A 13236-nucleotide genomic window follows, 5' to 3' on the forward strand; every position below is an offset into this window, starting at 1 on the left:
AAAGTTTTAGTTTTGGAAGTGGGGCATTATTTTTCAAGTAACATCTCTTGGTCTTTTAAAGACCTTTGTAAACTTTATGCCCATTTTTGTACAGACATCCTACCACACAGAACTTCAAATATTAAATGAAATATTCCACCTCCCCCATTTGATAGACTTCATATATGTACCTATATGTGTTAAATAGAACTGCATTTGACCACCTGACATATTACATTTATAGACATTTGTTTTAACATTTATTCCAGTTATACAATTTAATTTTCATATTTTGGAGTTGATTTTCTTTTTCAACTCCCAAACGTGTTTGTGGGCCACTGAAAGCTGGGAGGTCCCGGGCGCGGTTCATTGATAAAGTAGCCTCTATGCTATTTCCAGAACTTTAATATATTAAAGCAGATCAAATGACGGGGGAGACTCAGCTGCTCCGCCCCTACCCCTCTCTTCCCCATGAGAGCTCCTGAGGTACCTTCAGATCCCAGGTGAGGCAGGCCAAGCCCAGAAAGGGCACGCATCGTTCCCAAGGTCACGGTGGAGAACTAGGACTCCAATACTAGGTCGTTTGACCTGCAGTCCAGTGAGCCGCTTTTACCACATCATCCTGTACAATCAAACTATATTTTAATGTTTATTTATTTTGAGAGAGAGAGCGAGCATGCATGAGCAGGGGAGGAGCATAGAGAGAGGGAGAGAGAGAGAATCCCAAGCAGGCTCAGCATTGTCAGGGCAGAGCCCAAAGCGGGGCTTGATCCAATGAACTGAATGGTGAGATCGTGACCTGGAGCTGAAATCAAGAGTCGGATGCTTAACCGACTGAGCCAGCCAGGCGCCCCTAAACCATGTTTTAAAAAGTAATCTCGGGGCGCCTGGGTGGCTCAGTCGGTTAAGCGGCCGGCTTCGGCTCAGGTCACGATCTCGCGGTCCATGAGTTCGAGCCCCGCGTCGGGCTCTGGGCTGACGGCTCAGAGCCTGGAGCCTGTTTCGGATTCTGTGTCTCCCTCTCTCTCTGCCCCTCTCCCGTTTATGCTCTGTCTCTGTCTCAAAAATAAATAAACGTTAAAAAAAAATTTTTTTTAAAGTAATCTTGGGGCGCCTGGGTGGCTCAGTCGGTTGGGCGACCGACTTCGGCTCAGGTCATGATCTCACACTCCGTGAGTTCAAGCCCCGCATCGGGCTCTGTGCTGACAGCTCGGAGCCTGGAACCTGTTTCGGATTCTGTGTCTCCCTCTCTCTGACCCTTCCCCGTTCATGCTCTGTCTCTCTATGTCTCAAAAATAAATAAACGTCAAATTAAAAAAAATTAAAAAAAAAAATCTCTACGTCCAGTATGGAGCTTGAACTCACAACTCCAAGATCAAGAGCCGCGTGCCCCACCAACAGAGCCAGCCAGGCGCCCCGCAACGAAACCATTCGTATCTACCACCTTTATCAAGCACTTAGGTGCTAGCAACAGCTTGCCAGTATTATTTCGCGTTCACAACAGCTCTGAGGTCTATGCAGCTATGATTCCCATTTTACAGATGAAGAAATGAGTCCCAGAGAGGTTAGGTACTTGCCCTGCGCGGCTTAGTTACAAAGCAGCAGCGTCCGGACTCCAACCTAGGTCTGACTAGGTTTTGACTCTTTTCCCAAGGAGACCAAGATGCTACTTTCTCACTTTGTGCCATGAGTACAGTGTTTTCTAGAGGCGGCATGACACGTGATAACATGTGTCATCATTCTGACAGCTTGCGGGGAACGTGGGCTGGGGTGTCCTTATGTTTTTACATTTTTCTCCCTTTTAATTTCTTTAAAAATTTTTTTTAACATTTATTTTTGAGAGAGACAGAGAGAGAGAGAGACAGAGCATGAGTGGGGGAGGGGCAGAGAGAGAGGGAGACACAGAGTCCGAAGCAGGCTCCAGGCTCTGAGCTGTCAGCACAGAGTCGGATGCGGGGCTCGAACTCACAGACTGTGAGATCATGACCTGAGGTCGGACGCTTAACCGACTAAGCCGCCCAGGCGCCCCTCTCCATTTTAATTTCTAATCGGATAAACACCGATAGATATAACCCATATAAACAAAAGCTCTTTGGGGATCTTTAATTTTTAAGAGTATAAAAGGGTTCTGAGACCAAAACACGTGAGGGCCACTGAATCAAACGCTTGTGGCAGCCTTGGTGAGGGGTCAGTGTTGGTCACACGTGTGAGTGAAGACTGAATCCTGCCTTTTATTTTTTCAATGTTTATTTTTGGGACAGAGAGAGACAGAGCATGAACGGGGGAAGGGCAGAGAGAGAGGGAGACACAGAATCAGAAACAGGCTCCAGGCTCTGAGCCATCAGCCCAGAGCCTGACGCGGGGCTCGAACTCAGGGACCGCGAGATCGTGACCTGGCTGAAGTCGGACGCTTAACCGACTGCGCCACCCAGGCGCCCCTTAATCCTGCCTTTTAGAGCCTCCTAGTCTCGAGCGAGGAGCCCACACAATCAGCGTTATGTGTTCCAATGAGGTATGTAAAGCGGAGATTAAATGGGTCATTTTGTCCAGGAGCTGAGGGGATGACAAAAGCTGTGAAGTGCTTCAAAGTAGGAAGATTTTATTTGTTTTATTTTTTACTTTTTAAAAACATTTTATCTATTTTATTTTTAATTTTTTAAACATTTATTCATTTTTTTGATAGAGACAGAGCACGAGTGGGGGAGGGGAAGAGAGAGAGGGAGACACAGAGTCCGAAGCGGGCTCCAGGCTCCGAACGGACAGCACAGAGCCCAACGCGGGGCTCGAACCCACGGACCGTGAGATCACGACGCAAGCTAAAGTCGGACGCTCAACTGACTGAGCCACCCAGGCGCCCCTAAAAATATTTTACTTTTAAGTAATCTCTACACCCAACATGGGGCTCGAACTCACAACACCAAAATCAAGAGTTGCATGCTGTACCGACTGAGCCAGTCAGGCTCAGTAGGATTTTAAAGAATAGAGAAGAGGTGGGACTGGGCAAGGGGAACAGCATGTGCAAAGGCACAGAGGCAGGGAAGGACACATAGGTATTTGAGGACAGGAGCTGTTAAGCAAGTTGGGATATAGATTCCTGGGCATGACAAGGGCAGGTCTGTTCCTGACGTGAACCTCCCAGATTTTCTTGTTTCCAACCTTAGTGAAAATATTTACTTGTTGTTTGTGTGTCAGAGTATCACTGAGGTGAGAGGATCCTCTCCATCACTCTCTAACCTGCTATCCTGCTTTTCTTCACAACACCCTCACCACCTGGAATCACATTTCTACTTTATTTTAATTTTTTACGTTTATTTATTTTTGATAGACACAGAGAGACAGAGCACAAGTGGGGGAGGGGCAGAGAGAGAGAGGGAGACACAGAATCCGAAGCAGGCCCCAGGCTCCAAGCTGTCAGCTGAGAGCCCGACGCGGGGCTTGAACCCACAAACCGTGAGATCATGACCTGAGGTCGGACGGCCAACCGACTGAGCCACCCAGGCGCCCCACATTTCTACCTTATAACTGTTTTCCCAGTGGGGCGACGCTTCCTGAGGGCAGGGACTTCTCCCTGGTTTTCATCACCAGGCCCTCAGGGCACAGAACAGGGCCTGACACAAAGCTCTCAAGAATCAGTAGAAGCCGGTAGGCTTCTCGAGACCTAGAGATAATCTCATGTCTTTTTAGCAGTTTTGCCTTCCCTGGGACACGGGCCTCACTTCTTCCTTTCTCAGGTCTTCCCTATGAGGAACCATGGGGCTGGACCAGAAGGGTGCTGACGAAGCTGAAGAGGCAGGCAGGCTTTGAAAGACTGCTCTGGGCCTTGTGGGCTCAAGAATGTTCGCTTACTCTCCTGCAGGCAGAAGGGAGCCATCAAAGGTCACTGCTTGGAAGGCCAAATGTTGCTTCTCAGCTCCCATTGTTGGACCCAGAGCTGGCTTCAGAATTACTCCGTATGCCGCCCCACCCCACCCCCGCGCCCCCATCCTACTGACCACAAGAGGGTAGCAGTGATGAGCCCCCATCCCTCCAAATGCTGCGGGCCTCGGGGTCAGGCTCTACCAATTGTTGCTTAAAAAAAACCAAAACAAAACCAGGGAGGGCCTATTCTCACACCTAAATGAATTGTCAGGGCCAGAATGTGCACCGGCATGAAAACATCGCACAATTGGACAGATTTTCACATTTATTGGGTACACATATGCAGGCACCGTGAGCCAGGTGGACAGCCGTGGCCTGCTCCCTTGAGCTCACAGCCTCCCAGTGGGGGCCGCAGCGGGGTGGGATGGAGTCCTGGTGGGGGCTGGGAGCAAGGAGGCAGGAGCCTGGGGAAGACCTTGAAGGGTGGAGACGCCAGGGGCCCATCCGAAACACTTTCTCGATCTTTTCACAGGCGCTAGGTTCAGTGAAATTGTGCAAGCGCCTACTGGGTCTGGCTCTGTGATGTCACCAAGGGATCCCAAGGTGAACATGACAGGTATGGTCCCTACCCTCTCGGAGTTCGATGTTTAATTTGAGAGACAAATATTAAGTAACAGTGTGAGCTGTACTGTGAGGGGCAAATGTAACACGGGAACCCACCTGGGTAGGGGTTGGGGCGGCCCTGAGGCAGTTGTACTCCAGCTGAGATCTGAAGGCTGAGAGAGCCAGCCAGGAAAAGGGCTGCGGAGGAATGTTCCAGGCAGAGGGAGCAGTCTGGGTGAAGGCGGTGAGACAGGAAGGAGCCTGGCTAGCGAGAAAGACTGGTGTAATCGGAGCTTAGAAAGGGAGGCGGGGAGTCTCTGGAGGAGGCCAGGAAGGCAACAGGGGCCCAATTCTGCACGGGCATGTTAAGGCTATTTCGCAGATCGTGGAAGGCGTATTAAGGAACTTGGTCTGTAGCCAAAGAGCAGGGGGTTTGCAGCGGCCATGTAGTGACACAGATCGGATTTGCTCTCTGGCTTTGCTCTCTGGTGGCAGACTGGAAAGCTGACCGGACTCCAGGCAGGGGAGAGTGAAGGACGAGGTTCTGGGAGTCTGGGGCCTCTGAGGACGTCCAAGGGCAGGTGGGTGTGAGGGCCGGGAGGGTCACTAGGTCCTGAGATGACAGTTTTTTCCAAATTTAGATCAGTCTCTTCCAGGGGAGGATACTAAGAAGGACTGGGGGAAGCCAGGACCAGCCGAGAATTACAAGGCCTCGCCTCCGCAGCCTTCCTGGCCCATCCCTCACCATGAACCTGCAAAGCAGGCCGGCAGGAGTGAGCTCCACGTGCCAGACAGCGAAACTGGGGCCTGGGTGGGGGCAGTGGCTTGCCCGAAGACACGCAGTGAAACACAGGTAGAGGCAGAGTGGTACCAGGCCTCCCGAGTCCAGTCCTGGGCCCTCTGCATCGGGCCTGGGCCTCAGTCTTTGTCATTTCCATCCTGGGTCTCCTCCTCCTGGAGGGGCTCCAGGCAGCCCGGATCCCCACCCTCTTCCTTGGGCTCTGGTTGTCCAGAGTCTTCTCTAGGGATTCCATTCGAAGCTTCTACGGTAGCCTCCATCTTCTCCTTCAGATTCCGTTTGAAGAAGCCGAGCTGTAGGAAGACAAAAATTGAGTGAGCCACAGTCCATGGAACACTCTGGACGAGTCAGCCTCGGCAAAACATGAAAGCACCCTTAATGTTAATGAGTCACACATGCCACCGACGCGTGGTATCTGCCCCAGGGACAGGACGGGGGTCTCTGCCACACCCAGCTCCTGGCTATATGTTAAAAAGCTGTACGTTTAATAGTGCGTTCTTTAGGCTCATCAAAATTTCATGGAGCAATATTTTAGGTGGGCGATTTGACCATATCCAGTGATACTATTAGCGAGAGCCTGCTCTCTGTTGAAAGGTCAAAACATATATGTTCTTTGGCTCAGCCATTCCAGCTCCAGGAATTAATTTTTTTTTTAATGTTTGTTTATTTTGAGACAGAGAGAGAGAGAAAGCATGAGTGGGGTGGGGGAGGAGCAGAGAGAGGGGAGAGAGAGAGAATCCCAAGCAGGCTCTGTGTCATCAGTGCAAAGCCCGACGAGGGGCTCCATCATATGAATCATGAGATCATGACCTGAGCCGAAATCAAGAGCAGACATTTGGGGCGCCTGGGTGGCTCAGTCGGTTAAGCGGCTGACTTCGGTCAGGTCATGATCTCACGGCTTGTGAGTTCGAGCCCCGCGTCGGGCTCCGTGCTGACAGCTCGGAGTCTGAAGCCTGCTTCGGATTCTGTGTGTGTGTGTGTGTGTGTCTCTCTCTCTCTGCCCCTCCCCTGCTCATGCTCTGTCTCTCTCACTCTCAAAAATAAATAAACGTTTAAAAAAATTAAAAAAATAATAATAAACATTAAAAAATTAAAAAAAAAAAAGGTGGGGCATCCAGACAGCAAACCAGCCAAGTGAAAACGCAAGAGGCAGATCTGATTGTGCAACACACACAGAGACATCAGGATATAATATCCAGTGGGAAATATAAGCTCCCAAGCAGTATATATGGTATTATTCCATTTGTGTTTTCTACACATATACATAGACACTGACTTCTCTCTTTTTCTCTTTCATGCTCATACATATACGTATGTTTAAACAACAAAATTAGACCCTGGAAGAATAGAAACAAAATGGTTGCTAATGACACCCCTCTGCGGGGTGCAACAGGGAGAAATTGATTTTCTGTGTTGTTTTCTGGACTATTTGAGGTTTTCATGTGGAACAGCTGCCCTCCGGCACTATTCACCTGCCTGTTCCTTCTTCAAATCCCAACTCAAATGCCTCCTCTCCTGGGAGGGCTTCCCGGACTCCCCCAGCCTAAGTGAGGCTCCAGCACCCAGGCCCCTGAGTGGGGCCCTTAGCAGGTGTGTTCCTGTCTGCCTCCCCCGTTAGACTGTGAGCTCCCCGAAGGCAATGTCTGTGGTACGTGCCCCTGTGTCCCACTGCCTGGCCCATGATACGTGGGAAAACCCTCCTTCCCTAGGTACCCAGTCCTGGCTCTGCCAGTGCCTAGTAGAGGCTGGGGGAAAGTCTCACTTGCTCTTTGGGCCTCAGGAGTTCTAACTACAGAAGGAGGGAGTAGGCTGAGGACGCTTTTAGCTTTAACGCTCCCTGATCTTGGTATTTTCTGCCCTTTCCCTAGCCTGGCTGTCTCAGTCATGCCCATTACTCCCAGAAGCTCCCACCTTGTAGAGTACCCCGAGAATCACCAGGAACAACAATAGTCCCCCAGTGCTGCTCAGCACGTAGACGTAGAGCATGTCCTTCTCATATACGATGTCCACCTTCATGATGACCTGGAGGAGGGGGGGAAAGGGGACCGTAGGAAGAAGGCTTTTCCACCTTTAATATTCTTGTGAAGGGCTAGGCCTTAGCAACTTCTGGTCAGGGTTGCTTCCTGACACTACCAGGCTCTGGCCCAGACACTTCCCTCCAGCGTGAACCCCTGTGCGGCCACCGGAGTGAACTGGCGAAGCTGCACATGACCCACCTTCAGTGCTTAAATGGCTTCCCTTCGTCCCAGGATAAAATGCCAGAATCTCAGCTCAGCGTGCAAAGCCTCCAGAATCTGGCTTACGCTCACCTTGTTAGCCGCAGCGTCCCTTCTGCTGCTCTGAGCTTCCTGCTCTTCAACCTGCCTCGCCCACCCGCTCAACTGGGTGGCCTGGGCCCCCGCGCTCGCGACCCACGCTGCTTGGAGCGCTTTCCCGTCATGCACAGAGTGGGTATGGGGTGGGTACCCTGGCTGAGCTGCCCGCAAGTTGACCTCCGCCCGACACATCTCAGACAGGTGACCTCGGGGGCTGCTTGGCCACCAGTGGTGGTGGGGAGCCCCGGGCATCCACCAAGGCCCACGCCAAGGCTGACGGCTCTGATGGCCGGGAAGCTCTTCCCTGTGCCGAGCCCGGACCTCCCACGTGGCTGTCCCCCTTCTGGCTCTAGCTCTTCTAGCTCGACCCTGGGGCTCCTCAGATGCCCCTGCTGACCTCTGCTGCCGGGGCTTCTGAGGAGGCAGAGACATACCTGGGCCAGGGAGGCACTGTCGTCATACAGGTGGAAGTGCTTGCTGCTGTTGAAGGAGATGGAGAGAGAGCTACAGAGGCTGAGCATGGAGGAGGCCTGTGGGAGGGTGGGGGAGGGGTCAGGCCAGGGTGAACAAGGGCCGGGACCCACCGACGTCCGCACCCCACCTCGACTCAGCGTGGAGAAGCTGAGGAGCACGGGACCCAGTGGGGTGTGCCACGGCCGCCGTGCTCTCTACCATAGCGTCCTCACGGACCGCTCCCCGCGGCTGGAAGGAAAGTTTTCCTACGGAGAACCCAGAAGAACCACCCGCAGGCCCGTGAACACAGCCCGGCAAGTTTCAAACAAATCATGGTTCTCTTTCATCCGCCACTATGTAAATATCGGGGCTTTCCATCAAGGTAGTAAAGAAAAAGGCAGGAAGACCAGGTGGTGAGGAAGCCCACCCTTGAGCCGTCGAGGTCCCCCCACACCCCCTGGACCATGGTGTCTGCGGCCAGCGGGTGCTACCTTGATCTCCTCCACCAGCTCCATTGTCCCGATCACTTGGACGAGGATCTCCTGCTTGAACGTAAGTGGGCAGCGGAACTTGGCTTTGGGCAAACAAGGCTGCCAGGAATAGAGAGAGCAGCGGTCAGAGGCCCGTCTTCCCAACTACACTCTGCCAGCCCCGGCCCCAACCTCTGAGCCCGTGCCCCTGTACCTCAGCCACAGTGGGCAGCGTCTCCGGATCCTCACGGTGGCAGGTCACAGAAGGATCCTAGGAATGGTCTTCAGTTAGTCCAGAGCAGAGAGAGGACGCCGGCCCCTTAAGAACCTGGCTTTCCCCCCCCCCCCCCCCCCCCCGCCCCTGCCCTCCCCCAGCCTCCTGGGGTGTGGCATCTCCCACAGTTCAGTCCCACTGGCTCTTGGTGGATTCAGAACTCACTGAGCCCAACGGGATTCGTCCACCCTCACACCCTACACATCCGTCCCCCTTTAGGAGCTCCCCGCCACAGACCTGGGTGTGTTGCCCTCCTCTGGGCAGGATCTGCACAGTCCACTCGTGTTTGATGGGCCCCTTGCTGTGTGACTCTGGTACCCCGACCAAGGCCTCCAGGGGGGGCACGTTGTGGTCATAGGGAGAAGGCTGAATCCTCACCTAGGACAGAGGACGAGGGGCTGCAGAGCCCTAAATGCCAGCCGCCCCCCAACTGCCACTCCAGATGCCATTCTCACGGGCTGAGCCCTGAGAAGCCATGCTCTGTCGGGCTTCACCCGGCCCCTGTCCTCAAAGCCTTACAGCGTGGGCTACGGGTGCCTCCGTGCTTTCTCCTGCGGGGCAGACCCTTGCACATCCAGCAACGTACTGCTCCAATATCATTTTTGAAGGTCTGGCTGATCCCCTCAGCGGCAGGGCGGCTCCCCCCTGTGTGTATCTCCACTAGACTGCGTGCTTCCTGAGGGCAGCAGCTGTGGCTTATTTCGCTTGCAATTCCCTGCTGCTTGACACCCTACCTAGCATAGCAGGCCTCCAAAAAAGTCATTTTTTGAATGAATGACATTTAACAAGGATAGATGCAAAAATTATTCGCACGATGCAGGTTGGAAAGCCTCCTTTTGCCAAGGGCCTTGGTTTAAGAAACATTTCCTGAGTACCTTTTATATGAAAGAGCCGGGGTGCCTGGGTGGCTCAGGCGGTTAAGCGTCTGACTCTTGGTTTTGGCTCAGGTCGTGATTCTGTGGCTCATGGGATCGAGCCCCATGTCAGGCTCCACTGCACAGTACAGAGTCTGCTTGGGATTCTCTCCCCTCTCTCTCTGCCCCTCCCCAACTCATGCGCTCTCTCTCTCTCTCTCTCTCAAAATCAATAGACAAACTTAAAAAAAAAAAGAAAGAGCTATCTGTGCTAAGGCTGGAAGACCCAGATATGGACAAGAAAGTGACACAGAAATAGCACCAGTGAACGTCCCAGGGAGGTCAAGCAGGGAATCAGATGTCCAGTTTGAGAGGTTCTATCATTTATTCACTCAACAAACATTTGTGGACACTTGAAAAATATCATTCAAATTAAATTGAAAAGGCCTAATGTCAGAGGCAGCGTTTGAATTTAACTGTGAAAGGTAGAGAGGAGTCAAACGGATAAAGACAGAGAAGGGCATCCAAAGAGAGAAAATGTAGCAGTTAGGGCAGCTCCAGGGGAGTATGATGCGGCTGGAGGTGCGGTGCCTGGGGACAGAGATAGGAGGTACGTCTGGAAAGGAGACTCGGGATGAGACAGTGTGCCCGGAAAGACTAAGGGTGAGAGATCAGGGGACCCTCGGCTAGGCAATGGGGAGTCATGGCAGGCAGGGAGACTCACTCACTGCAGGCTCAGAATGGAAAGGAGTGGGAAAGGCAGGTTGAGGTCCACGCTGGGAGCCTGTGCCAACAGTCCAGTTGCAAGAAGACGAGGATCTGAGCCCGAGCAGTAGCGGGGGCAAAATAGAGAAGAGAATACAGAACGGAAGCTGAAGAGGCAGGGGCCCCAGGCACAGAGGAGGGAGAAATTCCCCCAGGCTTGGAAGTTTTGCTTGAGGGAAAGGGTGCCTTCGAGGGATTCTCAGCAAACCAGAGGTGACGCTGGCTTAGGAGAAAATGATACATTTGGTTTAGAACATGTTAAGACAAAGCATCAAGAGGAACCACTGCTCTCCTAGGTGTATATCCAAGAGTTTATGAAACACGTCTGCATCAAAACTTGTACAGGAACGTTCAAGCAGCGTTGTCTGTAATAGCCAAAAAGTGGAAGCCACCCAGATATCCACCGGTTGATGCGTGGATAAATCAAACGCGGCCTACCTTGCCCTGGAATATTATCTGGCAATAAAAATGAATGAAATACTGACACACGCTCCAATGTGGATGAACCTCGAAAACACTCTGCTAACTGAAAGAAGCCAGTCACCAAAGACCACATAATGGGGGCGCCTGGGTGGCTCAGTCGGTTAAGCAACTGACTTCAGCTCAGGTCATGATCTCACGGTTCGTGGGTTCGAGCCCCGTGTCGGGCTCTGTGCTGACAGCTCAGAGCCTGGAGCGGGCTTCAGATTCTGTGTCTCCCTCTCTCTCTGTCCCTCCCCTGCTCATGCTCTGTCTCTCAAAAATAAACAAACGTTAAGAAAAATTAAAAAAAAAAAAAGACCACATACTGTATGATTCCTCCTCCACATAATACCCAGAACAGGCCAATCTATGGACAGAGACTAAAGTTGTGGTTGCCGGGAGCTGGGGGAGCGTGGGGCGAAGAGTGACTGCAAAAGGGGACAGGGCATCTTTCTGGAAAAAGGAAAATCTTCTAAAATTATACAGTGGTGTTAATAGTAGAGCTGGCATTTTAGCCTAGGCTGGGACTCCAGAGGCTGGAACTGGCGCGCTCTATCGCCTTCCTTGGATGACGGTGATGACGACAATGCCGACAGCAACCACGGTTGACTGGTCCCTCGTGGGTCAAGGGCTACGCAGGACACTTAACAAGCCTTTTCTTATTTGCTCCTTATAACGACCCCATACAGTAGATGCTATTAGCGTCCCCATTTTACAGATTGAAAACCTGACACTCAGAGAGGTTAAGTAAACTGCCCAAGGCCACACAGCTTTACATGGCAGAGCTTCAGAAAGACTTCAGGTCTGGCTGAGGCCTATGCTCCTAACCAGCCAGGGGAGAGGGAGACCATGAGGAAGAAGACCCCGTGGCCCAGCTGTCAAGCTCTCACTGGATTGCCATGCCTGTCCAGTTTACTATAAACCTGAGCTGACCTCCTGGTGGCAAAAAGGGCCTAATGGGACAGCTTCAGGCAAGAGAGAATGATCCCCGGGGTGCCTGGGTGGTTCAGACGATTAAGCCTCTGACTTTGGCTCAGGTCACGATCTCATAGTTTGTGAGTTTGAGCCCACATCGGGCTCTCTGCTGTTAGTGCAGTCTGCCTGGGATTCTCTCTCTCTCCGCCCCTCTCCCACACTCTCTCCTTCTCTCTCAAAAATAAACAAACAGTAAGAAAAAAAGAGGGAGTGATCACCAACGTCCCATGTCATGTTGGGTTGTAGTTAAAACAGAGACCGTTAGGGGCTTTGGCAAGAGTGCCAAGAGGGGCTGCGTGGTGGGTCAGGCGTCAGGGAGCCAAATGCAGAGTTTAAGATGCTGAGGGTGGTGAGGTGGACAGAGGCATCTAGCCCCGACAGAGAGATAAATGGGGTGTGTGTATGTGTGAGGGGAGCTCAAAGGGTTTGAGATGGCTCCCTGTGGAATGGCACAAGAATGGAAGCAGGCTTCCACAGTAGCTTGGGAATGTCAAGGCCACAGCCCAACACCTGCCTCAGCTATTAACGACCTCCACTTCCTGGGCATCACGCCAAGCACTCCATGAGGAGTAAGCAACCCACTTAAACCTCACGACACCTGGAAGTTCTCGTTCCAAACGCCATTTGTCACAGCGGGGAACAGAGGCATGGATAGTCAAGCCCTTGGCCCAAGGTCACACAGAGCTCGAGTGGTAGAGTTGGGGTTTGGATCCAAGCCTGTCCAAGTCTTTCCCACTATTCTGGTGGTAAAAGGACTGGTCTGCCCACCTCCGTAGGGAACCCAGAGCCATCCCGCTGAGCAGCACTAGAAACCAACTCAACTGGCCATTCTCAATGCAAACGGGCATCTGACCTCCCTGAGGGCCACGCTCCTCCATTGTCATATCCAGGTGACATGACTGCAGCCTCTGTTCTAAGGGGGCTACCTGCCTGGGGTCCCTTTCCTGCTGGGTTCCTGCTCCAGCCTGCCCTGATACCAGTGCGGCCTTGGGTGAGACAGTTTCTCTTTGGGGCCTCAGTTTCCTCCCCAGAAAAACAAGAATGTTCTTGGCTTGGTCAATGCCTACTCCTCCTTAGAGTCCTTGAGCTTTAGACTCAGCGGCTGGCCTCCCTCTTCTTTGTTACCACAACAAAGATGTTATCACGGCACCAAGCATATGGCGTGAGAAGCGACACATCGTTAACTTAGAGGTTAAACACATGGATTTGGGCATTCAAACATGTGCTCGAATCTGACCTTTCCTCCTTATGAGCTGTGTAACCTGGCAAGTTACTTGACCTCTCTGTGCTGTAGGATTTCTCATCCGTAAAATGCGAGTGGCAACGCCTCTTCCTCACGGGTTGGTGGAAGATCACAGGGGGGTCGCATATATAAAGCACCAGGCCCAGAACTTGGGTTGGGTGAGCGGTCAGGGGCTCCGATTTACTT

At 52.2% G+C, this 13236-nt stretch overlaps 1 protein-coding gene across 5 annotated transcripts in view; it reads right to left on the reverse strand.

The window, feature by feature from the left end:
- Positions 1-4144: 4144 nt before the first annotated feature.
- The window catches only part of ITGAL (integrin subunit alpha L), a 49892-nt gene continuing 40800 nt past the window's right edge, over positions 4145-13236 (reverse strand). For all 5 annotated transcript variants that reach the window (XM_047837879.1, XM_047837880.1, XM_047837882.1 and 2 more), the window contains 6 exons: positions 8989-9129; positions 8692-8748; positions 8499-8597; positions 7989-8084; positions 7151-7261; positions 4145-5532 (listed from right to left, as the gene is read on the reverse strand). In XM_047837879.1, coding sequence (XP_047693835.1) covers positions 5359-5532; positions 7151-7261; positions 7989-8084; positions 8499-8597; positions 8692-8748; positions 8989-9129 — 678 coding nt within the window. In that variant the 3' untranslated portion in view covers positions 4145-5358. The remainder of the gene's footprint in view (positions 5533-7150; positions 7262-7988; positions 8085-8498; positions 8598-8691; positions 8749-8988; positions 9130-13236) is intronic.

This window comes from Prionailurus viverrinus, chromosome E3, assembly GCF_022837055.1.
Source record: "Prionailurus viverrinus isolate Anna chromosome E3, UM_Priviv_1.0, whole genome shotgun sequence".
NCBI lineage: Eukaryota > Metazoa > Chordata > Mammalia > Carnivora > Felidae > Prionailurus > Prionailurus viverrinus.